This window comes from Myripristis murdjan, chromosome 20 (assembly GCF_902150065.1).
Source record: "Myripristis murdjan chromosome 20, fMyrMur1.1, whole genome shotgun sequence".
Taxonomy (NCBI): domain Eukaryota; kingdom Metazoa; phylum Chordata; class Actinopteri; order Holocentriformes; family Holocentridae; genus Myripristis; species Myripristis murdjan.
The window spans coordinates 1,262,298-1,289,672 of record NC_043999.1 but is presented as its reverse complement, the minus strand read 5'-3'; the positions used below and the strand labels follow the sequence as shown (position 1 = coordinate 1,289,672).

Genomic DNA, 27,375 nt, shown 5'->3' with positions numbered 1-27,375 from the left:
AGGTATAAAATTAGTGTGGGTGTGGAGTCATCTAGTGTAGGTAATGTGATTGGTCAGGATATCTCTCACAGTATAGATAATCAGACTACTGGCTTGGTTTATGACATTGAGACAGTCTCCCTACCCCACTGGCCCGCTCTCAATCTCCTGGTCCCCAAATCTGGGGATTATATGTATCTGCAAACTACCCCTTCTACTGTTGTGGTACAATCCTGTAACGAAGCACCTTATAAACTACAAAACCATACTCCTAAAGTTATTAAGCCTGTGCTTACTCATCGTCCTAAGCGTAAAGGTTTGGGACGGTCAGCTAATCACACAAGATGTTTGGTCCCTATTAATACCTCAGCCTGTGGTGGGTCTTCAGATCTGCTTACCACTGGTCGTGGCAGCAAGAACCTAAAATTTGGTTTTATAAATATTAGATCTCTGGCTACCAAAGCTTTACTCATTAATGATCTAATTCTTAATCATGGATTGGACATGATTGGTCTGTGTGAGACATGGTTGAAACCAAATGTTTTCCTGCCCCTAAATGAGGCTACTCCACCTAATTACTCCTATGCCCATGTAGCCCGGGCTCATAAACAAGGCGGTGGTGTTGCCTTAATTTACAAAGATATCTTTAATGTTACATCTAATCTGGAAAATAAATTTAAATCTTTTGAGGCTCTTGTCTTGAGTTCATCTTCCTCAGCCATGCATAGCCTTTCTCCATTTTATATGGTGGTGATCTATCGACCGCCTGGTCCTTATTCTCAGTTTTTAGATGAGTTTAGTGAATTTTTGTCAGGCTTAATTACCCATTCTGAACAGATCTTGGTTGTTGGAGATTTTAATATCCGTATAAATAAGGCTGATGATCCACTGAGTAAAGCATTTTCAAATCTTATTGGTACATTTGAATTTACTCAGTCTGTTCAAGAGGCAACTCATTGTAATGGTAATATCCTTGATCTGGTCTTGTCTAAAGGGATTGTTGTTTCTGATCTGACTGTCTTATCAGCCACCTCTGCTGTGTCAGATCATGTCAAGTTTTTGAGGCTGTCTCACTTGATACCTTATCTAAGCTTGTGATAGCCTCTAAACCGACAACCTGCTTTCTTGATCCGCTACCTGCCAAGCTTTATAAAGAATCCTGGCCTTTACTGGGCTCTACAATGCTAGATATTGTTAATTTATCTCTTAGTACTGGCATTGTGCCCAGCAGCTTTAAGACAGCTGTGGTCAGACCGCTTTTAAAGAAATCACATCTTGATTCTAGTTCCTTAAATAGCTCTTGTCCAGTTTCCAATCTCCCGTTCATGTCTAAAGTGCTTGAGAGAGTTGTGTTTCAACAACTCTCCACCCATTTGGCAGTGAATCAGCTGTATGAGCCTTTCCAATCAGCTTTCAGGGCCTGTCACTCCACTGAGACAGCACTTACTAGAGTTGCCAATGATCTCCTATTGGCTATTGATGCGGACTCTACCTCTGTGCTTCTATTGCTGGACCTCAGTGCAGCCTTTGATACTGTTGATCACTCCATTCTATTAGAGAGACTAACTGAGAATTTTGGTGTCACTGCCCTGGCTCGTGCATGGCTTAACTCATACTTATCTGAAAGAACACAGTGTGTCATGTACAATAATACTAGATCCAAATTCTCCAATGTTAAATGCGGGGTACCTCAGGGCTCAGTCCTGGGTCCTCTTGTCTTTTCCCTGTACATTTCGCCACTTGGACAAATTACACGTAGCCATGGTATTAATTTCCATTGTTATGCTGATGATACTCAGCTATATTTGCCCATAAAGGCTGATGATCCCACAGAGATCAATAGATTAGAGGTCTGTCTGGCTGCGATAAAAAATTGGATGTCACTAAATTTCCTGCTATTAAACTCAGATAAAACTGAGATGTTAGTAGTCGGCCCTTCCAGACATAGACACTGTTTTGAACAGTTAACAGTTCTACTTGACAACTGTGTGATTTCACAAAGTGTGGCAGCCAAAAATCTCGGTGTTACTTTTGATACCTGCTTATCCTTTGACAGGCACATTAAGGATATCACCAAGACTGCCTATTTTCATTTACGTAATATAGCACAAATTCGGTCTTCCCTGTCCATGGCTGACGCAGAGACCTTGATTCATGCATTTGTTTCAGCCAGACTTGATTACTGCAATGTTCTGTTTTCAGGTCTCCCACAGGCCAGCACCAAAAGTCTCCAGATGGTTCAAAGGCTGAGGGGTGAGACAAGTAGTGATGATTGGCTAAAGTTGAGTAAGATTTCATGATAAGCCAATCAGAGGCAGTGTTCAGTTTACACACAAACCACACACGTGGACAGCAGCCACACACACACTCAAACTGTCAGAGGTGGGTTACAGCGATGGCCGAGTCTGGAGCTTTCAGAGAGAACGTTGGCATTTTCAAAGTGGAATTACAGACACTACTTTAATCTCCTCGAGGTTAAAGGCAAGAACGTACATGTTCAGTGTGCATTCTGTCCCGAAGCGAAGTGTGTGTCCACGTCCGTCTGTCTGTGCTGTTCTACTCTCTGCAGCTCTGTGAAATCCGCTCAGAAAAAAATCCAAATTCTTAGACATATTTACACTTTTTTTTAAAAAAAGTAACGCAATGGTTACTTTCCCTGGTAACTAGTTACTTTTATAGTGGAGTGATTCCATTACTAACTCAGTTACTTTTTGGGAGAAGTAACTAGTAACTATAACTAATTACTTGTTAAAAGTAATGTGCCCAACACTGGTGGTCAGCGGCAGTACTGCAGTCTGTACAGAGCGCTGCTTTTTTTTTTTTTTTTAATCGAGTCTCGGCACGAAACTGCAGAAAGGCGGCGTGTTGGATTCCTGGTTAATATTACATTTTTGTTCCTCAGATATCAAGTTAGAAAGTGTTGTGAAGAGCAGGCACAGAGGAGGAGCTGAGAATAGGAGGATCAGGAAGTAGGAGGAGTTTGAGGCATCAGAGATTATAAATTGGACTGAACACAGGTGTGGGCCCTCTTCCCACTTCCTTGCAGCTGATCCCTGCATTCAGCTGGCAGCAATTGTTTGTCTGCATGACATTGTAAGTTCCTTTGTTAGTATATTCATGCTTAAAGTGAGCTGGAATGTTTATGTTGCATTATAATGATTAGATGTATGCATTGTATTGTTTAATTCAGGTAATGGGTATTGATATTTATGCTGAATGTAGTTTCATGTATGCTTATACATAGTTATTTGTTTTGTTTAGATAAACCACAGCACTGATTGTTGTCAGCCTCCATTCATTTGATGCATCTGCCAAACTAAAGAAAAGAAGTAATAAAGCGCAGTTGGAATGGATTCTTGGAGTGTCTCATTGTGCCTGACTGCACAGCCATAGTGTTTGTTAAAGTCCTGGAAATCAGCCTACCTTCAATACAGCCCTACAATGCAAGTATTTTATAGAAAGTCTTTTCATGGGCCTAAAGACCAAAAGCACTGCGCACCGGTGACAACAGCATCGCGAGACCTTGTGGGGGGTTCAGGGGCGGTTGGGATTCCCGACATTCCCGACTTGGGAAGCCAACCCACAGAGGCAGAGAGGCGCTGTGCCTAAATGATGCCCATTGAAGACAGCGGACTTTACAAAGCTGTCATCTCCACATTTGGAGAAAGGGACGAGGTTTCTGACAGCAGCAAATCTGCATACTTCACAAAACACTCGCTTAGTGGTTTTCCAAAGGATTAACCACTCTCTATTTTTGTAGCACTCTGCATTGAAGTCCCTCTCTCTTGGGCCAAATGATCTAGCGTCTCCTTTAGTCTAGAATCAGCTGTGCAGCTTTACCGTCTCCATGTCCCGACGACAATCCTCCACGCAGTCGGAACCAGCCTGGCTCGTCTCAGTGTGACTCCGGCGACAGTCTCAGCGGGAACAGAGCTGCTGCTTGGGGTTTTTCGGGCTGTGCCGGTTGGGTTGGAGATCCAGGCTCCGGGAAAGTTGTGGAAAGTGCCGCAGCATTTTTCATGAAGTTTTGTTTTCTTATTCTCCGGTTCGGACATGTTTGTAGAAGCACAGTCAGTTCAAACAGGCAGCACAACACACAGCAATGAGACAGTTTGATTGGTTGATGTACAGCACACTGTGTGTATTTGAATTGTGTGACGTCCTCTTTGATTGGATTAAAAATGTAAATATTCTTCTTCTCTTGTTTTATGTTTGTGGACTACGGAGCCGCAGAGGGGCCATACAGAGAGAAAACCCACCAGGCCATGTTTTACTGCATTGTGCGCTAGAAATGTTTGAGTGTGAGCCAGATACAGTTTGACTCGCTTTTTGAATAAATGAGTTTTGTATAACTGTAGTCCTGTTTACAATCCGATGCCAGGGTGAGGGCTTCCTGCTGCTGCTGGGGGCTGTGGGACAGAGTCAGATGGCTGACTGTCCTGATTGTGCTTTAAAAATAATGTGGGAGGAGGGTAAAAGTGCCTCCCCCCACCCTCCCCCACCCTCCCTTTAGTGTTATATAATATAGGCTTTTATATTACATATTTACACACAGGGTGTCAATAAAGTCATTAAAGCTGGAAGTTGTTTTACAGCGCCCCCTGGTGGTGTTGGGAATAACAGCACAGTGTGGCTTCATGATGTTCACCTGATGTGTGTTACTGCTCAGCGGCAGCGCACAGGACACCTGCTCAGCACAGGACCTCATATTCACCTGAGATCAGTGTGTTCGAACACTAAGTTGTGTCATTAAGAAAAGTTTCATAGGCACATCAGTTTATAGGCACATCTTTTTTTGAAAATGACAGAGGGAACCACGAGTTATTATATTTCCTAAAATGTTGCTCTGAACAAGAAGAATGAACATTTGTAATGAAAGTGTGTGGGTTTATGGAACACAGTGAAACAGGATCAGTGCACCATGTATGAAACTGTAATTACATCAAACCACCAGCAGGTGGAGATAACAAACTGTGCTGCTGGACTTGGACCACTTGAGGTCTGACACACACACACACACACACACACACACACACACACACACACACACACAGATTGCATTAGATTTAGATTTCCAGTGAATAGGGAGGGGAGGGAAACTGCTTTCAAAATAAAAGTGCAGGTTTAACTTAAAGTTTTAAACCAAGTTGTTTCTATTTATTTTTATATTCAATTTAATCATCACAGCTAATGAAAACTCAGATTCATATCTGATGCTGATGTTGAAATGCAGCACAAAATGTGGTCATTTGAAGCCTCCGGGCTGCACAGGTGACAATGTGCAGCAGCCAATCAGAGCGCAGCAGGTGAGCCCTGCAGCTCCTCCTCTGCTGCTGCAGCAGAGAAATGTGAAGCTTTCCTAAACCTCTTGTTCCTGAATGTGTGTTCATGTTGTGAAGCAGCAAATCTGTGGAGCGGATCTGAAGGTCAGAGTGGAACATCTGGGTTCTACTGGAGAGGGAACTTTCAGCAACACCATGGGGAAAAGTTTTTGTAGTGTATAGTTGTACACTGTCAGACTTTTATTCTGAAAATTCCTGTTGCTGAGGGAAGGAAACAGGCAGGAATCCAGCTGCTGCAGACAAAGCAACAGGAAGAGGAAAACAGGAAGGGTGAGGCACGGTGACTGTTAATCTAATTCTTGAGTTTTCTGACACATTCAGTCCCGTGGGTAAAATATCAGTTTGTGTGCAACATATTTAAAAAACATTCTTCTTAATATTTGGCTGTAAAAGTGTGTGAGGCAGCTGCCAGCCTGTGGGCTGCAGAGGGAACAAAACTCAACACTTCCTCACACATTCTGCTGCAGATGCAACTGTGAAGCTGAACTGTGCACAGCCAGCGTGGACTGAATTAGGTGAGGACTGTTGAGACTCAACCGAGCACATGACCTGCTGGTTGGGTTGAAGCGGCCCTCAGAGTCGGACGGACGACATGTTCATTCCTCAGTTTCTGCCAGTCGTGTCGCAACAGGCCTCACTGCTGCCATCCCAAGGCAGTGTTGGATAGTGCAAAGTGTTTGACCAGGCGTTTGAGTGTGTGTGTGTGTGTGTGTGTGTGTGTGTGTGTGTGTGTGTGTGTGTCTCCCCTCTCAGACGGACTGAAGTGCAGAAGATGAGTGTGTGTGGTGAGGAAGAGGACGGCAGAGCAGAGCCTCCAGCCTCCAGCTGTCTGTCTATGAGGAGTGAGCGGTCTAAAGGAAGTCTTCCATACTTCAGTGCTGAACCTGGACCTTCAGCCACAAAGTAAGAGCTCTGTTACACTGTCAGACTGATGGAATATGATGACATGAGATTATTTTCATGAAGCAGAGACAGCTGTGAGGATATCAAGACAACAGGCTGCAAAGAGAAAGAGAACTTTTCTCTGCTGAGTAATACAGCTGCTGCATCCAAGCAGAACAGCTGGAATGTGTGTTATGTTTGCCAGAAACTAGGACGGTGTTCCTGACAGCCAAAAGGTTCACAGTAAAAGAGGTTGTGTGGTCGAGCGGCTGAGCAGAGAGGAGAGCAGCACAGAAGACAAACTGCATTGGTTAGTTGATTGTTTTTCTCACAGCGATTATCGATTCAGATGCCAGAAATCAATCTTTTTATTTACATTTTCGTCACTTCACTGAAGCAGCTAAGTCACAACTCATGAAACAGTAAAAGCTGGAATCCTGCAGTGGCTGAGCAAAGCCAACAGGCTTGTGCATAGATTGTACTGAAAATACAAAAAGGCCAGTGCCACTCAGTGCTTGTGTCCCTAATTTGCTCTGGCAGTCCAGTCACACAGGTCGTTTTATCTGCTCTCATGTGACATACAAGTTCATTATTAGATGGTTCAGACCGAATCACAGTGTTTGTTTACAATAACTTCTGGGCAGAAAACCTCTGCATCACCAACCTATGAGGTCAGTGGCACAGAGCAAACAGCTGCAAACAACAAGTTCCAGTTTGGTTTATGAAAGAGGCTGGCTGAGCCGTACCAAAACATCAAATAATCATCAAATAATCCCATCAGAAAAGTCCAGTTTTTCAGACCACCTGGTTTTACTGTTTATCTTTGAGCGTTACAATTACAGCTGAATATGGACCAGAGAAATGATAAAAGCTGCTGATCTCACAAGCCTCCACACCTCAAATGAAGCGGCAGTTTTCTACCTGCAAGTGTCTGTTGCTGTCAGCGCGACGTCACAGTGACTGGCTCAGTTGCTGAAGACGTCACTTCAGTTGCTCACATGATTTTTTCTCACATTTGGGCTAAACACTGGAGGTTATTCTGATTGCACTGATGTGAAGGAGATCTGCTGGATAATTTGATTGATTTCACAAAACAAAAGAGCATGTACAAGTAAGAAGAAGTGGAACAAATCAATTAGATGATTAAATTTTTGATAATATTTTTTTTTCCAGTTATGGCAAGTGTTTTTGAAATGTGGACCTTTATGACTGTAAACACACAAGCATCACAAGTTTCAGTTAAAGACTGGATCCTAATTAATTGCATTAGCATAAAGATGGCACTGGAGGAAAAGTCATGAGGTCACCACAATCAAGAAGAATCTTCCTTTGAAGCTTTGAAGCTGATGTTGCTCCTCACCACACAGGAGCAAACACCCAACGTCCCAACATTGTTGAAAGGACAGTTTCATGGCTTTAGTTTGGTAGCCGAGGTCAGTCCTGGTTCATAAGTTAAAGCAAATATAGTGAATGAAATGAGCTCCACATTGAGAAACGAAGCAAACCTCACAGTACAATCAAAACGCTAAAGCAACCTCAGCAATACAAACACATTTCTGCTGTTTGTAGACAGGAATAATGAAGAATGGACCCTGTTGATGAACCAATGATTAGCAACTTTTGGTAAAACAGATAATAATATGACTTCATACTGTTTTTATTGAGGATATTATTAATTACTGACAGCTACATCTAACAAAGCACAGAAAAGCTACAGTGTGGAATCCATCCATGATCGCCACAGTGACTTTCATCCATGAGACGAGAAAATTAATTTTACATGTTGTGTCATTATGATGCTGTTTCAGTACTTTAGAGTTTCAAGTGAATGTTTTATTTTAGTTTACAGTCTAAAAATGTTTTTAGGTAAATTAACCTTCTTTCTTTTAATTGGTCATAAAAAATTTCCTTCACCTCCACAGAAAGAGGAAGAGGAGCAGTGAGGCTGTGGAGGAGCAGCTGTCCTGCTGTGCTTTGTGTCAGGAGGTCCTGAGGGATCCAGTCTCCACCAGCTGTGGACACTGGTTCTGCAGACAGTGCATCACCTCAGACTGGGACCAGTCTGGTTCATCAGGAGACTCTGCCTGTCCCCAGTGTGGAGAAAGATCCAGAACAAGACCTGGACTGCAGACACCCAGTCAAACCAGCCCAGTGGACGGCGGTCTGCAGGAGGTTTTAGACGAGCATAAGATCAGTCTGAGGAGGAGATGTGAATTTGTGACAGAAGGAACTGCTGCAGCAGGAAGTGGAACCCCCCTCAACAGGATCTACACTGAGCTCTACATCACACAGGGACGGAGGGAAGGGATTAATACCCAACATGAGGTGTGGCAGCTGGAGACAACATCCAAGATGGAGACCCTCCATGACACTCCAATCAAGTGCCAGGACATCTTTAAACCCTTACCTGGCCAAGACACACACATCAGAGTAGTTGTGACGCAGGGCGTTGCTGGCATTGGAAAAACCTTCTCAGTGCAGAAGTTCACTCTGGACTGGGCAGAGGGCTTGGAAAACCAACATGTCAGTCTTGTGGTTCTGCTTTCGTTCCGGGAGCTGAACTTGATCAAAGATGAGCGCTACAGTCTTCTCCGGCTGCTCCGTGTTTTCCATCCAACATTACAGACGGTCACAGCAGAGAAGCTTGCCGTCTGTAAAGTCGTGTTCATCTTTGATGGCCTGGATGAAAGCAGGTTTTCATTGGATTTCCAGAACAATGAGGTCGTGTCTGATGTCACACAGACATCATCAGTAAACGTGCTGTTGACAAACCTCATCAAGGGGAATCTGCTTCCCTCGGCTCTCCTCTGGATAACTTCCAGACCTGCGGTGGCCAATCAGATCCCTCCTACATGTGTGGACAGGGTAACAGAAGTGCGAGGGTTCACTGACCTCCAGAAGGAGGAGTACTTCAGGAGGAGATCCAGTGATGAGGAGCTGTGCAGCAGAATCATCTCACACATCAAGGCCTCCAGGAGCCTCCACATCATGTGCCACATCCCAGTCTTCTGCTGGATCACTGCTACAGTCCTGGAGCACATGTTGACTACAGACCAGAGAGGAGAGCTGCCCAAGAGCCTGACTGACATGTACTCACACTTCCTGCTGGTTCAGACACAGAGGAAGAAGCACAAGTACCATGAGAGACATGACAGGAGTCAGCAGGAGCTGATGGAGACTGACAGGGAAGTTCTTCTGAAGCTGGGCAGGCTGGCGTTTGAACATCTGGAGAAAGGCAACCTGATGTTCTACAAAGAAGACCTGGAAAAGTGTGGTCTTGATGTCAGAGAGGCCTCGGTGTACTCAGGAGTGTGCACAGAGATCTTCAAAACCGAGTGTGTGCTCTTCCAGAGAAATGTCTACTGCTTTGTTCATCTGAGCATTCAGGAGTTTCTCACTGCAGTCTACATCTTCCACTGCTACACCAACAGGGACATGGAGACACTGAACACATTCCTGGGAAGACATGACAACTCTGAAAAATCCTTGGATGTCCTTCTGAATATTGCAATGTTGAAAGCCCTGAAAAGTAAAAATGGCCACCTGGACCTCTTTGTCCGCTTCCTTCATGGCCTCTCACTGGAGTCCAACCAGAGGCTCTTAGGAGGCCTGCTGGGTCAGACAGAGAGCAGACCAGAAGACATCCAGAGAGCCATCAAAAACCTGAAAGAGATGGACACTGAAGATATCTCTCCTGACAGAAGCATCAACATCTTCCACTGTTTGTTGGAGATTAACGACCTCTCAGTACATCGGGACATCCAAGAGTTCCTGAAGTCAGAGAACAGATCAGAGAAGGAGCTCTCTGAGATCCACTGCTCAGCTCTGGCCTACATGCTGCAGATGTCAGAGGAGGTTCTGGACATGTTGGACCTGAAGGCGTACAGAACATCAGAGGAGGGACGACGTAGACTGATCCCAGCTGTGAGGAACTGTAGGACGGCTCGGTTAGTCCTGATGTGAATACAGACATTAACAGTGTAGGGCAGCATTCACACCTGACAGCATCAGAGTTACAGTAGAGATAGATAACATACTGCACATTAACACACTGTCTGTACTATAAAGGTTGTTCTTCATTGGGGGAGTGTCTTTTTTTTTACTGCTAAGGTCAAATGTGAGGGCAAAATTTACTTAATTTTTCAGGTGTCTGTGTTCATGAGAGAAAATTTAATCGTAAGTGTATTTTCAGGTGGAAAAAAACACGGTACAGACGGTATTACCTTTAAAAAAATTCACTTAATACAGTACAATGCAATTCACATTTCATCTGTAATTACAGGCTGACAGACTGTCAGGTCACAGATGAAGGCTGTGCTTCTCTAGCCTCGGCTCTGAAGTCCAACCCCCATCTGACAGAGCTGGACCTGAGCTACAACAAGCTGTGGGATTCAGAAGTGAAGCTGCTGTCTGCTGGACTGGAGAGTCCAAACTGCAGACTGAAGACTCTGAGGTCAGACTGCACTTTACTTGATCTGCACTGACATGAAAATTATGTGAATTTTGATGTGACAGCTAACCTCCACACTGACAGACAGAATGATAGAATGAATGAAATGAAATGAAATGGTATTAAAGTAAAGCTCATGGTTTTCTTAAAGTCAGCACATGAAAGGAATGATCAGCATGATTATGCCCAAGTCAAAGGCCCTGTTTCCTCCTGGCATCAACATCCGTTCTGCGTGATCCGGTCCCAGGTGGACAGGACTGAGACAGGTGTAAACACCACAGAATGTGTCCTCAATGCGTCTTGACATCTGATCTCTCAGACCACGCTCGGAGGCCTGGGACGCTTTTGTCCACATCGCATTAGAGGCGTAAACAGACATGTGACCCAGGACTAGGGTTGGGAACCGGAACCGGTTCTTTTTGAGAACCGGTTCCGAAATAGAAGAAATGGAGCCTGATCCATCATTTTCGCAAAACCGGTTCCCATAACGATTCCTGGAATTTCTCATCTGCATTCATTTTGCTCAGTTGTGTGCACTGAAGCGACTGTGGTGACGTCACGTCACCTACAAGACTGAGCAGGCTAGGGGTGGATACGCCCCCACTGCACTGCTATGAAGAATGTCGGACCGTCATTATCAAGCGAGGCAGGAGGAGGAGTGCAGCCCTGCAGCGTAACCAAACAATGTCGAAGCCAGAAAAACGCAACTTTACTTAACTAGGGCCCTTTAATATCCGCGAATACGGAATCGCGAACGGAATCGCCGAATTAGAAAAACAACTGCACCGGCACCGTACGAATCCAAAAGGCAAAGAATACTTCCAGGCTACAGCAGTGCACTGACATAGATTGTCTAACGGGGTGAAGAGTTGCCACTCTGCTTTATTTTCACTGGCTAACAGCAGCACACTGACAGCTTAGCTTGTCTATTCAGAGAAGAGGTATCACTTCGGCTTATTTTTCATATTCAGTCTATGTAATCACAGGCATAATACTTCTCATTCATTGGTAGTTGAATTGTTAGGTCTGTTTCTAATTTACATTTTTAAAACAAATAGGGGAGAGTGGGGTAATTTGTGCCAAGGGGCAAGTAGTGCCACCCCTGTTATCTAGAAAACTATAGAAGAAGTTGGTTATGTGACCACATATTTTTGAAGAGGCATCCATTTCACTCATCCTGCAAAGAAGGGAGACACATGGCTTGAGAGATAAGCACATTTAAGTTCAAAAAACCTTTTTTTGCCCTCCAAAGTAAAATTTCCATAATCAAGGTTTTTTGATTGCTGTGTTTGAACAGTTATAGAAAACTTTGAAAACAGTTCACACAGGTTTTAGTACTTTAGTAAGCTACACCATGAGTCTATACAGTTAGCATGATGTTAGCTCAAAACAGCTGGGGGATGCATTTTTTTCAAAATGGTGGGCTTGGGGTAATCTGTGCCAAAGGGCCTTGGGGTAAGTTGTGCCAGTAGCACAACCTGTGATTATATACTATATATTACTTTATTGTATTTTATTGTTATTGTATATTGTCTTCTTACCTTTGATCACTACAACTATTCAGATTCAGATGAAGATGATTTGCAGGTGCTCATTTTGGAAGTTTTATTTTGTTCTGGGTATGTGTTCATGTGGTGCTCGGCCTCGTTATAGAAAAGTGGCCTGTGATCTTGTTAAAATAATAAATAAAGGTTAAATAAATAATTTTGTATTGAATTTGTTTTGCTTTTATATAGCATTATCATTTGTGAGATTAAAATGATCTGTTTTACTTCAATTATCAATGGCACAATTTACCCCAGTGTATTCTCTCTAATGGCACAATTTACCCCACATCGGGGGCAAGTTGTGCCACAAAACCACTTTTTTTTCGAAAGCTTTATTTCTCACACAGTTTATATAAGATCCAAAGTGATTGTTCCCAGGGATGCACAACATCCTAAACTATATGTGCATATTTTAGTTGGAGGCATTACTGTAATCCCCTCGCTTTAAAGGCACTTTAAGTAAAAACTGGCACTATTTACCCCACTCTCCCCTAATAATTTAACATATTGTTAAATTATTGGAGTCAAGCTTACTGGTAAACATCTACTCCTTCAAGGTAATTTATTATGTTCCATAACTCATAAACACACACTAACACTACATTACACTAACACTAACTAAAAATACAAAAATGTATATATTTGGAACCGTTACCGGAACCGGTAGGAACCGGAATCGTTAAGAGGGAATCATTAAGGAATCGGAATCGTTAAAATCCAAACGGGTCCCAACCCTACCCAGGACAGACTGAAGGACTGCCCACTCATCTGGCCTCTGACCCCACCCTGACACCCAGACACCCCTGACATTCCAGTACCCTGACACCCCCCTCCAGTCAAGCTTTGTTCAAACTTACAGGACTTTATTTTAAATTCTAGTCAAGAACTCAGTGTTTCTAAAGATACTAAACATGTCCTGCTGCGTTTTGGGAAAATGCATAGAAAATGATGTTCAGCACATTATTTGAATATTTCACTTCAGAATATGTGAATGCTGCCATTGTAATGTTATATATAAAATACTGAAGATGTTCACTGTAAATAAACCTGAACAGATCTCATCAGATTATATAATCCTGCATAGTTTCAAACTGGATTTCTAAACACCTTTGTGTCCAATATAATTTTATATCAACATGATTTCTTTTTTCTTCAGACTGAGTCACTGCAGGTTGCCAGTGAGCAGCTGGGCTTCTCTGGCCTCGGCTCTGAAGTCCAACCCCCATCTGACAGAGCTGGACCTGAGTGAGAACCATTTGAAGGATTCAGGAGTGAAGCTGCTGTCTGCTGGACTGGAGAGTCCAAACTGCAGACTGAAGACTCTGAGGTCAGACTGCATTTCATTAGCTCTGTGTTTACATGAAATATGAAATGAATATTATTTTAATGTTGTGCTGTTGTTGCAGAGATCTGTGTAAGTTCAGTATTATGTTGATGCATGACGATAACCTTAATGGTAAAGCCCATAATTTAGAGGAGCATTTAAAGGTTATTGATGATGACATGGACATGTTAAGCTATAGATTTTACATTTTGAAAGGAAAAACCCTACACTCAGTAGTTTAGTCTTCAGGCTGCTCTTGTTTGTTCAGGTTGCCATGCATTTTTTATGATTAATTGTTTATTATTTTACAGTAAAGATAACATAAGAACATTTAAATCAGGACACATAAGATCGTGCAACTCTGAGACATAACAATCACCAGCCTGAACACAAACAGAAAAGACAAACACAAAGAAAAAACCCAAACATAAACAAACAAACATATATATATAGTACACATGCACATATCCATATATCCATATATGCACCGACATACAAATTTACATGCAGACACAAGTATTCATATCTATACCATCATATATGCATAAATGAAAAATAAAATTAAAATAAAATAAATTAAAATAAATAGGACAATGGTGACCAGAGTGCTTTAAAGTTTGCAGCATTATTTGGTGACAGGTAATCTAACAGTGTGCATCACAGGTATTCACATTTAAATGTTACAGATATGAGAAGAGTTCATACACAATAAACACACGAGCCTCCTACAATGGTGACTGCATTGTTCCCAGGTGTACAACATCATTTGGACAGTCTGCCTTCTCAGTAAAAGGCATTAACCTATGGAACACTCTACCGACTCACCTGAGACTGGAGACTGATACAAATGCTTTTAACAGAGGACTAAAAGCATGGTTAAAAGCAAAACAACAATGTTCACATGTATAAATATGTACTTAGTTTATTATTGTTGCTAATATTACAGCTGCGAACATGAACTTTGTTTGTTTAATCATTGCTGATCATATGCTCTGTGATTTTTTTTTTTTAATATCACTGATGGCGACCATGAACTTTGTTTGTTTTATCCCATATTGTTGATCATATGCTCCGTGATTTTAGAAAAGCAGCCTATGGACTGTTGTTGAAAATTAGCACGTGTGCTACAATCACCCAAGCAAAAGCATCTGGTCTGTCCATTGGGACAGTCTCAATGCATTTGTGATGTCCATATCAAATAAAATAAAACAAACAAACAAACGTGATTGGTCACTCCAGAGAACACTGCTCTACTGCTACTACTCCACTGCTCTAGAGTCCAGTGGCGGCGTGCTTTACACCGCTGCATCCGACGCTTTGCATTGCGCTTGGTGATGTAAGGCTGGGACGCAGCTGCTCAGCCATGGAAACCCATTTCATGAAGCTCTCTACGCTAATCTGAGCTAATCTGAAGATCACATGAAGTTTGGAGGTTTGTAGCTATTGACTCTGCAGAAAGTTGGTGACCTCTGCGCACTATGCACCTCAGTATCCATTGACCCCGCTCTGTGATTTTACGTGGCCTACTACTTCATGCCTGAGTTGCTGTCGTTCCCAATTGCTTCCACTTTGTTATAGCACCACTAACAGTTGATTGTGGAATATTTAGTAGCGAGGAAATTTCACGACTGGACTTGTTGCACAGGTGGCATCCTATCACGGTACCACGCTGGAATTCACTGAGCTCCTGAGAGTGACCCATTATTTCACAAATGTTTGTAGAAGTAGTCTGCATGCCTAGGTGCTTGATTTTATACACCTGTGGCCATGGAAGTGATTGGAACACCTGAATTCAATGATTTGGATAGCTGAGTGAATACTTTTGACAATATAGTGGATTAGAGTCTGCAGCAGTAAGGATCATAGAATAGTAGGCGGAGGCTTCATGGCCGCGACCAAAAATGTTTAGGATCGTATCTAGAGTGTCATCGCTGGATGGACCTTTTGAAAGAGAGCCAAAAGTTTTATCCAACAGGTGTCTTAACTGCAGATACTTCCAGAACTGGTTGTGTGACAGATTGAATTCTGAGCTCCTCAAAAGGTTTGAATGTTTCATCCTGGTACAGAGCATCTAGAACTTTAATATCTTTTTTGAAACCATGATTTCCAGAAAAAGGGCGATTTATCTATACAAAGCTTGGGATTAAAGCAGATCCCTGCAGACCGGTGAAGATATAGATCAAATTTGAGGACGTGAGGGGTGTCAGAGGAGAACAAATGCTGCTTTGAAGGTCATACTGGGGGGAGGGAGGGGGTTTCTCAGGGGTAAAGACCACTGTGCCATGTGCACAACAGTAAAAGCATAGTGGTAGAATAATAAATTAGGCATCCCTAGACCTCCACTGACTACTGGCCCCTGAAGTTTTCGCAGTTTCATCCTGGGACGGGATATTATGCCAAGATACTTAATCCCTTTCCCGGGCCAGGCAAAAGTCAATCTGATGAGATTTTCAGAAGACATGTTTCCTTTAAAGTTTGACTCTGCAATTTCAATATGTTTGTCAAGTTCCTGTAGTTTTGCTTGATTTTCCTTTTTTTGAAATGAAGTGTTGAATTATCTGACCTGTCAGGAAGGGTTTTAAAGCTTCCCAAGCTACTTCTGCCGAAGGAGCTGTTGGTGAATTAGTTTCTATGTAGAGATTGATTTGTGATCTGAGTGATTCCTTAAAAGTGTACTCTAGTAAAAGGCTAGAATTCAGTCTCCATCTGGGTGATTTCTCTGGCTTGGTAAATGGTAGTATGTTCATATATATTGGGATATGGTCTGAAATAATTATATTACCTCCGTCACTTGACACTACAGTGGAAAGCAAAGACTGAGAAACCCAAAAAGAAATCAAATGTAGAAAATGAGTTATGGGGGATGAAAAGATGGTTTAATCCCTTGAAGAGGGGTTATGTAGCCGCCAAGCATCCACCAAGCCAAGTGCCTTGGACATTTTTTTTAAATATAACATGTGCCTTGGTAGTGTGGACTGATGACAAGTTACGATCTATCACCCTCAGCGAGGCGTCAGTTTCCCAGTAAAACAAATTTCCTGCCTGATTCTGCCCAGTACAGTGATGTGAACTCTGCCAGCCTCACTGCTGGGTTCATCAAACTCAAGCTTTGTTCAAACTTACAGAACTTTATTTTAAATTCTCGTCAAGATCTCAGTGTTCCTAAAGATACTAAACATGTCCTGCTGCGTTATGGGGAAGTGTGCAGAAAATGATGCACATCATTTGAATATTTCAGTTCAGAATATGTGAATGCTGCCATTGTCATGTTATATAAAAAATACTGAAGATGTTGACTGTAAATAAACCTGAGCAGATCTCATCAGATTATATAATCCTGCATGGTTTCAAACTGGATTTCTAAACACCTTTGTGTCCAATATTATTTTATAGCAACATGATTTCTTCTTTCTCCAGACTGAGTGGCTGCAGGTTGTCAGAGAGCAGCTGTGCTTCTCTGGCCTCGGCTCTGAAGTCCAACCCCCATCTGACAGAGCTGGACCTGAGCTACAACGACCTGCAGGATTCAGGAGTGAAGCTGCTGTCTGATCTGGTGGAGAGTCCAAACTGCAGCCTGAAGACTCTGAGGTCAGACTGCATTTCATTAGCTCTGTGTTTACATGAAATAAAAAATGAATATTATGTTAATGTTGTGCTGTTGTTGCAGAGATCTGTGTAAGTTCAATATTATTTTATTTATTATTTTAATAATTGAGTCGCCAAGAGATAGGGAGAGAGAAGAAAAATAGAGACTTCACATGGCTTGTTCATATGTATTGATCCTTCTTACTTGCTGCTTCAACAATGTGGTTTCGATCCTGGAATCTGAAAAATCTGGCAATAAGGGGTCTTGCCGGCCCAGGTTGCTTGGGATCTGGGCTTCTGTGCAGAGCCCTGATCCTGTTCTGTCGATTTCCAGCCCGCTTCGAAAATATATGTTCAGTATCTCCTGGAAATTTTTGCTTAAGAAGGCCAGGGCATCGCCTTCCTCGCTGTCTTCTGGAAACCCGATAAAACGTAAATTATTCCCTCTCCTCCGGAATTTCTTCCACTGTTTGGTATTATTGTGCTGTATTACCAACATTTTTCAAGATAAGATAAAAAAAAAAATCTGTCTCTGTCAGATTTCAAAGCACATTTTTCTTGTTAATTGTTATTGCTGCTTGTTCTTTGTTGCATCGTGTCCAATATTATTTTATATCAACATGATTTCTTATTTCTTCAGACTGAAACACTGCAGGTTGTCAGAGAGCAGCTGTGCTTCTCTGGCCTCGGCTCTGAAGTCCAACCCCCATCTGACAGAGCTGGACCTGAGTGAGAACAAGCTGCAGGATTCAGGAGTGAAGCTGCTGTCTGCTGGACTGGAAAGTCCAAACTGCAGACTGAAGACTCTGAGGTAGAGAATCTCTTTTCCCTGTGTGAAGCTCTACTTGAACAGCAGCAGTGGTTTGTTAAAATGCTTCTTTCTCTGCAGGCTGACAGACTGTCAGGTCGCAGATGAAGGCTGTGCTTCTCTGGCCTCGGCTCTGAAGTCCAACCCTCATCTGACAGAGCTGGACCTGAGCTACAATGACCTGCAGGATTCAGGAATGAAGCTGCTGTCTGATCTGGTGGAGAGTCCAAACTGCAGCCTGGAGACTCTGAGGTCAGTAGAGGGGTGGAGTCAGTCCATGTGGACGAGCTTCATTGGTTGGTCTCAGGCAGTGGCAGTTCTAGAGTGATTTGAAGTGGATAACACCTTTCTCCAGGTTTCAGATGGACCCCAGTTAAAAGGCTAAACAGAGCATCTGGAATGTGCCCAGCTGTAGGAAACATCCCAGTGTGCATGTAGGAAGGTCTAAGTTGTGCAGGATGACACAGCAGTCCAGCTGCCTTCAGATGGCTGCATGGACGGCCATGATTCACTTAGTCCCATTTAAACTGGGTTTCTGATGTGCACGTTAACACGGCTACTGGATGAAGAATTCATGTCAAAGTGAAACTTGAAATATGACGCACATAAAGGGGTTGATGTCTCTGTGACTGAAACTCCACCAACTACCAAACCTGCACAGAACGCCTGCGTCTGCTCTCAGACGACGAGGAACGAGGGAATTTTTGACCCCAAAACTGCAGCACAGCACCAATTTCCATCCACACACAGCACTTCCACGCTCCCTGCCCATCTCTGAACAAATGATGTCATGACGAGCAGAGAATTACTGAACAGGTTCAGGAGGGAAACAAAGTCCAATTAATCCCAGCAATTAAATGATGATGATGATGATGATGATGTTTTAATCCCTACAGGCTGGAGGATGGAAAAGACTGGATGAAAGCTGACAGCCTGAGAGGAGGTCAGTACTGAGACAGTATGAACACACACACACACACACACACACACACACACACACACACACACACACACACACACAGAGTGTATGTTTCTCAGTGAAAGGCACGGCACAGAAGAGGACAGATGTTAAACCTGGACCTCCAGCAGAGCAGCAGCATCCTGACCTTCATCTTTTTGAATGTCAGCTTTGTAGAGACGCTGCTGACAGTCACATGGCTCTCTGTGTTTTTCCACTTTGTTTTGGTGTGTGTGTGGTCCTGATGCAGAAATGAGCTGTGAACGTGGATTTCCACTGTGTGAAACAGACTTGATGGGCTCTGACAGGAAGCAGACACATTAAACAGACAATCCACATGGTACTTGTGCTGTGAACACAGCTGCAGTCTGGATGTGCTGCAGCTCTGACTGACAGCTGATGAAGTGAGTCTCAGTAAATGAGGATTTCTGATGTGTGCTGTGTGTCTTCTCCCCATCAGATGCCCGTCATCTCACACTGGATCCAAACACAGTGAACAGATTCCTCCGTCTGTCTGAAGACAACAGAGAGGTGGAGGTGACATCTGAGCAGCAGTCGTATCCTGATCACCCAGACAGATTTATTCAGAAGCTTCAGGTTCTGTGTAGAGAAGGTCTGACTGGGCGATGTTACTGGGAGGTCCAGTGGAGTGGAGAGGTTTATATCGCAGTGACTTACAGAGGAATCACAAGAAGTGGAGATGACTCTCTGTTTGGAAACAATAAACAGTCGTGGAGTCTGAGGTGCTCTGATCACAGCTACACTGCCAAACACAACAGAGAGTCCACCAGCATCTCTGTCCATCCCTGTAGATCTGACAGAGTAGCAGTGTATCTGGACTGCTATACTGGAACTGTGTCCTTCTACAGAGTCTCTTCTGACAGACTGAGACTCCTCCACACCTTCAGCTCCACCTTCACTGAGCCTCTCTACGCTGGGTTTGGGTTCTGGTTTCCTGATTCTCGTGTGGTTCTGCTGCCAGTTTCTGAGAGATAAAAACTTCTGGCCACCGACCAAGCCACCAACAAGTGTTGGGGAAAAATGTTGGACAATGTAATTGATATGAGCAGCTTTGGATTAATATCATTGTGCTCGACCAGTTCCTTTTTTTTTCCTTTCCTTTCCTTTTTTCCTTTTTCCTTTTTTGGGCCAGCGCCCCCCTGTACATCATCCAGATTGCTTACCACTCCCCATTAAATATCATGTAGTTTGGTCATTCATTCATTCATTCATCTTCTAAACCCTGGACAGGTCGCCAGTCCATCGCAGGGCAGACAGACCAACACTGACATCCACACACACAGTCATACCTAGGGGCAATTTAGCTTCTCCAATTCACCTGACCTGCATGTCTTTCCCACCCAACCCACGCAGACACGGGGAGAACATGCAAACTCCACACAGAAAGGACCTTGGGTCGGAATCGAACCCAGGACCTTCTCACTGTGAGGCGACAGTGCTAACCACTGCACCACCGTGCCGCCCCCTAGTTTGGTCATCTTTTCTTAATATTAATGTTGATTATTATCTTGTTTTGTATAATTAGTATTCTTTTTAATTTAAAAAAAACCCTGCACTTTGCAAATTGACAATTTTGACAACAATCTTTATTGAGGTGTTGCTTAATTACTAATCGCAGCCAATCAAAAACTGTGGATTAAACAGCAGCCAATCAGAATGATGAAAAAATGGTTTGTTTTAGAACAGAGAAGAAGAACATCATTACACCATTTGCTAGGATAGCCTATAACAGGCCAATTTTCATGGAAATGATTTTTAGGAAAAAGCAAAAGAAAAAGTAGCCAATTGTTGTGAGCCGTAATGGAGGGTTTTCATGACATGTATTGTCTGTATTTTCTTTTATTAGTATTTTGCTTCCTCAGTTTTCATTTCTATATTATATTGTGAATTTTTTTTAAAGAATTTTTTTAGTAGCCTTGTACTATTTGTACTATTTGCATATTTGGAATAAACATTACAAACAAACAAAAACAAACGTGTCATCATGACGCATCATGGCTCAGTGTAAGCCCTGCACCTGGTGGCTCTGTGCCAGCTTCTTCACGTTAGGTTGTTATAGGGTGAATGTGAGCCTTGGCGCACCAGAAGTACATTTCAACATCTTCAATAAACAGACATGAGACCACAACTTTGTTTATGCATGTGTTGTTGAAAAACATATGTGTAGCTAAAGAGTTAAACAAGATCCTCCGTGAATTTTATGGTGCTTTAATTTCTATAATAAAGAGAATGAAATGCCTCAGCAGATTCAGCACCACGGACAGTACCCGTAGAAGCAGATTCAGCACCGCGTACAGTAACTGCCGAGGCAGATTCAGCACCACGGACAGTACCTGCTGAGGCAGATTCAGCACCACGGACAGTACCTGCTGAGTCAGATTCAGCACCACGGACAGTACCTGCTGAGGCAGATTCAGCACCACGGACAGTACCCGCAGAAGCAGATTCAGCACCGCGGATAGTAACTGCCGAGGCAGATTCAGCACCACGGACAGTACCTGCTGAGGCAGATTCAGCACCACAGACAGTACCTGCTGAGGCAGATTCAGCACCATGGATCAAAAGTACAAAATAAATAAATGCATAAAAATCTTTAAATTTCCCCCACAAGTTTTAAATCAAGTCACTTTAATTAATTAGAAAAATTACAAATCTTTTTTTTTTTTTTTTTTTTTTTTTACTGGGAGTTTATATGTTTTTCCACTGTTAATTTTCTGGTCATTTTCTTGTAATTTTTGTCAGTCCAGTTACTGTCTGTGTGACATGGCTTTACTCAGATACAAACACAAATACAAATGACACAAATGTGGCTAAACTGAAACTCATGGTGGTAATTGTGTCACCTTTTCTTGCTGAAGTGTCGTCACCTGCAGCTCTCTGAGAAGCCCTCAGCCTGTCGCCCGGGTCTGTGCACCACAGCTCATCACTCACACTGTCTGAGAGGCTTCAAGTCACTCAATGCACATTAAAGCACATCACATGAATGTGCATGGAAGCTGCTGGGTGCACTGATAAAGCACAGCGTTACACACTACTGCCATCTGCTGGTTAAGTAATGAAAGTGCTTGAATAAGACTGACACTTTTAAACTTTTATTTTGAAAATGTCAGAGGAAACCGTAAGTTATTATATTTCCTGACATCGATAGTAACAAAAAAATCACCAATATATTTATTGCCATTTACATTTCCATCAACAAAAAACAGGACAAAAAAGTACAGCATGTAATAACCCCCCACCACCATCACCACACACACAGCCTTACAGAAAGCAACAATTTCCAAACCAAACCAAACAGTCCTATGAGCACACGGGAGCTGTGCTGATATGGACCTGGATTTTAAAGGATTTCTCTCCATGAAATCTAGAAAATGAGCCCCAGTTTCTTTGAGGACATGTCCTCTTCCTTTGGCAGCGGAGGTCAGTTTCTCTAAAGCGAGACAGAGACTGTCAGTCCCTCTGCTGGTAACAGGCTTGTCTGCAGTTTGCAGAACACTGCCATGGGATGTTTGGCTTGGAAAAGACACAGTGGGATCATTTTCTTCATGGTGCGATTGATGTTCAGAGGTTCGGGGAACACAGCCAGAGCTCTGCAGGAGAGTAAAACACAACTGAACAGGATCAGTGATGATGCAGCTTCATCTCTGCACAACCTATAAACATGTAATTACATCCAACAACCAGCAGGGGGTGATAGAAGCTCATTTGAATAACACAACAGGAGCCACCATCCACTGTTGTGCAGATCCTTCAAAGTAAAAGTGTGAATGGTAAAAATCTTCAGTGAATGTGGAGATGACTGGCTTCTGCAAAATGACAGCTGAAGGCGTGAGGAAGTCTTCATGCTGGTGACGTCAGGAGTTCATCTGCAACACACACACACACACACACACACACACACACACACACACACACACAATCTGTATGTGAGTGAGGAGCAGCAGCGCCACAGTGGTCAGTGGCGGTACTGCAGTCTGTACGCAGCGCTGCTTTTTCCCAGGAGCATGAAAATGTGTTGAATCGAGTCTCGGCAGGAAACTGCAGAAAGGCGGCGCCTCCGCATTTGATGTGGAAGAAAACCTTCCTGTGTGTTGTCAGCTCATATTTTAGAGCCCGCCCAAGATGAGCCAGCTGCTGCTTTCAGGGGAGCTCCTGTCTTATTAAAGGGGGCGGAGCTCCTGACCCGGACCCCTGGAGTTCACGCGCTGCTTGTGGAGCCCCCTGGTGCTCAGGAGCGTCACTACGTCACAGCCGGCCCTCGGTCTCGCGCTTCCCGCCAGGTGGCTTGTGTTTTCTCCACCTGGGTTTCACTGAGTTTTGTGGAACATCACAACTTTCTGGTCCTGATGTTCGACCTGAACCTGACTGCACCACAGTGTGTTGTTTTAATCCTGTTTTTTATTCATGCTGTGAACACACAGTGTATATTTACAGAGTTTGTTTCTATGTTTTTAAGCACATCTGAGTCTCTCCTGGCGCTCTGTCATTTCACAGAAACAGAAACAGAAAGTGTGTGACAGCTGGAGCTGTGTGTTTAATTTGAGCTGGGAAAGTCTTCAGTCTCATGAAGCTGATTTTATCTTTAGGATTCACTGTGAAAAGTGAAAATCTGTAATTAACTATCATGGCTGCGTGCCTGATGTTTGAGGGAGGAAGACGGGCTGTGGAGCAGGAGCGCCGGATTCATTTATATCCTGCATAATGGACCGTTTTGTTGTGAATGTTGATTTCTTTGGGGACCTAAGTTTGGATAAATGGCTGAACGAGGAAGACAAGACAGAAGAGAAAAAGGAGAGATACGCGAGAGTGACGAGTGAAGAGCTGGATCAGCTGGAGAGGTCAGGAAATGAAGCCGGTACGGCCCGGTCAACGTCTTGGGCCGTCAAATGTCTACAAGACTACCTGACAAACACCGGGCAAACAGCTGATTTCTCACCTGTAAGGAAAGAAGAGCTGAACACGAATTTTATGGAGCTTTAATTTCTATAATAAAGAGAATGAAATGCCTCAGCGGATTCAGCACCACGGACAGTACCTGCTGAGGCAGATTCAGCACCAAGGACAGCACCCGCTGAGGCGGAATCAGCACAGTGGACAGTACCCACTGAGCCGGATTCAGCACCACGGACAGCACCCGCTGAGGCGGAATCAGCACAGTGGACAGTACCCACTGAGCCGGATTCAGCACCAAGGACAGCACCCGCTGAGGCGGAATCAGCACAGTGGACAGTACCCACTGAGCCGGATTCAGCACCACGGACAGCACCCGCTGAGGCGGAATCAGCACAGTGGACAGTACCCACTGAGCCGGATTCAGCACCACGGACAGTACCTGTAGGATTTTCCACGGAGATGTGCGGTAATAGGGCCATTCACATAGCGCGCGCGCTCAGCGCGACCTCGGTGTAGGTGATCGCTGGGCATCAGGGCGAAGCTGTGGGACAGGGCGCTGTGCGGTACAGGGGCCGCTGCGGGACAGGGCGCTGCTGCAGGACAGGGCTCTGCGCGGTACAGGGCGCTGCGCCCAAGCTGAAAATTTTTAACCTGGGCTCAGCTCCCTGTGATGTCACCTCCGCGCGCCCAATAGGAGTACCAGGTGTGTTTAAAAACACCACTGTTTAAAAACTGGCAGAGGTACATGATGTTTTTGCTTTCCACAATGGGCGATTTTTTTTTCTTTTTTTCTGCAGTTAAGGACCAATATTGTTGTAAACTGAAGCAAATCATTTTCTAAACGGACAGGTGTATGTATTTAGAAATCTATATGATTGACATTATGGGATATGCACTACTCTTGCAAAGACAATACAGTATAGTCATACATTTATTATAAAATCCCATGTGAAGTCACACACACAACAGGTACCAGGTGAAATAAGATGAAATGAGAAAATACAGCCTGTATTGTCCGCCAAAGAAAATGTGCGCCAGAACGGAAAACTACTTCTTAGCGTCTGTATCGGTTGCATAGCAACCAGCGCCACATACATGCACACCGCGCATGCGCCCTCCCGCCACTTTCACTCCTGCACACTTCGGCTTTTCAAACTCCATTTTTCTGACTGAGGACATCCTTGTGTTTGCCCTGCAGTGTGTCTCCTTTTTGTCCTGTGTGTGTGTGTGTGTGTGTGTGTGTGTGTGTGTGTGTGTGTGTGTGTGTGTGTTGTATTGACACTGCATGAGGAGTTGCTGTGAGGGACATGAGCTTCATGAATGAGGAGTCAGCTGCTTTCTAACCTGACAGCTCCCTTGTGGAGGCGGGGCAGCCTGGAGATCAGCACTCACACCCTGTGGGAACAGTGGGAACAGTGGGGACAGTGGGAACAGTGGGGACAGTGGGGACAGTGGGAACAGTGGGGACAGTGGGAACAGTGGGAACAGTGGGAACAGTGGGAACAGTGGGAGTGTGAAAGTGGCTTTGGGCTCTTCACCAGCAGGACGGACACAAAAGGAGGAAAGCCAGAACGAGTGGGAGAGGCTGAGCAGAACAAATCCAAGAGGAGCTTGAGCACTGAAGTTCCCCCTCGGGTCTCCTCAGGGAGCTGACGGCAGCTCGTGTCTCCATCACTCTGACACTGAGGGAAAGATTCACAACCAACATGCTGCTGCTTCATGGCTGCAGAGCCACATCACATAGAACGCATCTACATGTTTCCTGCATCATTTTAGACACGTTTCCCAGGAATTCAGCAGCTCACGTTCAGGATCTGCACTCGAATCTAAAATAAAGTTGTGTGTGTACTAAATGTTAATAAAGTGCAGGCTGTGTGAACTGTGTTTGTCCCAGTAAACTCAACTGCAGCAGAAACAAGGTGTGTTGCTGGACTTTGACCTCATGGCTAATAAAAAAAAAAAAACATGCTGCACTTCAGGTGTAACCCCCGTGGTGAAATGCTGGAAGACATGAATGAAGTGGGAGTGGGGATTTCATGCTGGAGAGCAGGCGCAGTCGTGTCAGAAACAGCAGCAACAAGCGTTTTCCAGACATGAATATCAGAGAGGAAAATAATGATCAGAACCAACAAAACCAACTGGACACAGAACAACATCACCAACAAACTGGAGAATCTGTGCGCACACACACACACACACACACACACACACACACACACAGTGGGGAGGGAAACTGTCAAAATAAAAGTGCAAAAGTTAAACCTGTACAAATATAGATTTAAACCAGTTTTTCATATTTAACCCTCCTGTCGTGTTCGCGGTCAAATCTGACCGGTGTACAAGTTTTCTCTCCAAAAAATGCAGTTAATTTCATCTGTTTGTCATGAGGTTCCATGACTTTGTTCACACATGGCATCTGAACACATAAAATAAATTTGGAGAATTTTTATTAATTTTTGAATGTTTTATTTAACTTGTATACACCCATCGTGTTCCCGGTCACAAATGACCGGTCATTAGAAATGAATGGGTAAGACTACAATTAGTGTATAAAATAGAGTTAAACACATTCCCACACTCCTTTCCCACACCCCAACATGCCGGTGTCTTTGAGCACACACAGATGTGTGTGAACACACACACACACACACACACACACACACACATACACACACACACCTTATACCCCTTTCTGGCTTCCATGGCAACCCCCACAGGAAAGTATCTCTCTGACTTCTTTCCAACACCCCAACATGTAGGTGTCTTTGAGCAGGCACACACACACACACACACACACACACACACACACACACACACACCTTATAACCCTTTCTGGCTTCCATGGCAACCCCCACGGGAAAGTATCTCTCAGACTTCTTTCCCACACCCCAACATGTAGGTGTCTTTGGGCAGGCACACACACACACACACACACACACACCTTATACCCCTTTCTGGCTTCCATGGCAACCCCCACGGGAAAGTATCTCTCTGACTTCTTTCCCACACCCCAACATGTAGGTGTCTTTGAGCATCACACACACACACACACACACACACACACACACACACACACACACACACACACACACACACACACATGCCTTATACCCCTTTCTGGCTTCCATGGCAACCCCCACAGGAAAGTATCTCTCTGACTTCTTTCCCACACCCCAACATGTAGGTGTCTTTGAGCAGGCACACACACACACACAAACACACACACACACACACACGGACACAGACACACACAGACACACACAACTTTGCCCCTTTTTGGCTTCCATGGCAACCCTCACGGGAACCTACCACGGGAACTGCCAACACCTGACACCTGACACCTGTCAGGTGTCAGGTGTCAGGAAGAAGACTCAGCTGAAGTTGTGGTCACCTTTCGGTCCAAAAATGGTAATTTTTCCTGGACCTCATCCCCACCTGAGAGGAACGGTCAGCTTCCATGTGAAAATGTCATGAGGATGACTAACTAAATCATAGTGGTCAATGCTGACGGGAACACAAAAGATGCTATTTTTTTGCCACTATTTAGAAAATTTAAATGTTTTCAAAACAGTGTCCTTGGAAAACA

The 27,375-nt window shown here is 43.9% G+C and overlaps 1 protein-coding gene across 1 annotated transcript in view; it reads left to right on the top strand.

The window, feature by feature from the left end:
• Window positions 1–6,071: 6,071 nt before the first annotated feature.
• Window positions 6,072–27,375, top strand: part of LOC115378725 (NACHT, LRR and PYD domains-containing protein 12-like) — a 61,990-nt gene continuing 40,686 nt past the window's right edge. The window contains exons 1-8 of the mRNA XM_030079184.1: window positions 6,072–6,224; window positions 8,126–10,150; window positions 10,486–10,656; window positions 13,357–13,527; window positions 16,942–17,112; window positions 17,750–17,920; window positions 17,999–18,169; window positions 18,814–18,860. Of these exons, the coding sequence (XP_029935044.1) occupies window positions 6,094–6,224; window positions 8,126–10,150; window positions 10,486–10,656; window positions 13,357–13,527; window positions 16,942–17,112; window positions 17,750–17,920; window positions 17,999–18,169; window positions 18,814–18,860 (3,058 nt within the window). The 5' untranslated portion in view covers window positions 6,072–6,093. The remainder of the gene's footprint in view (window positions 6,225–8,125; window positions 10,151–10,485; window positions 10,657–13,356; window positions 13,528–16,941; window positions 17,113–17,749; window positions 17,921–17,998; window positions 18,170–18,813; window positions 18,861–27,375) is intronic.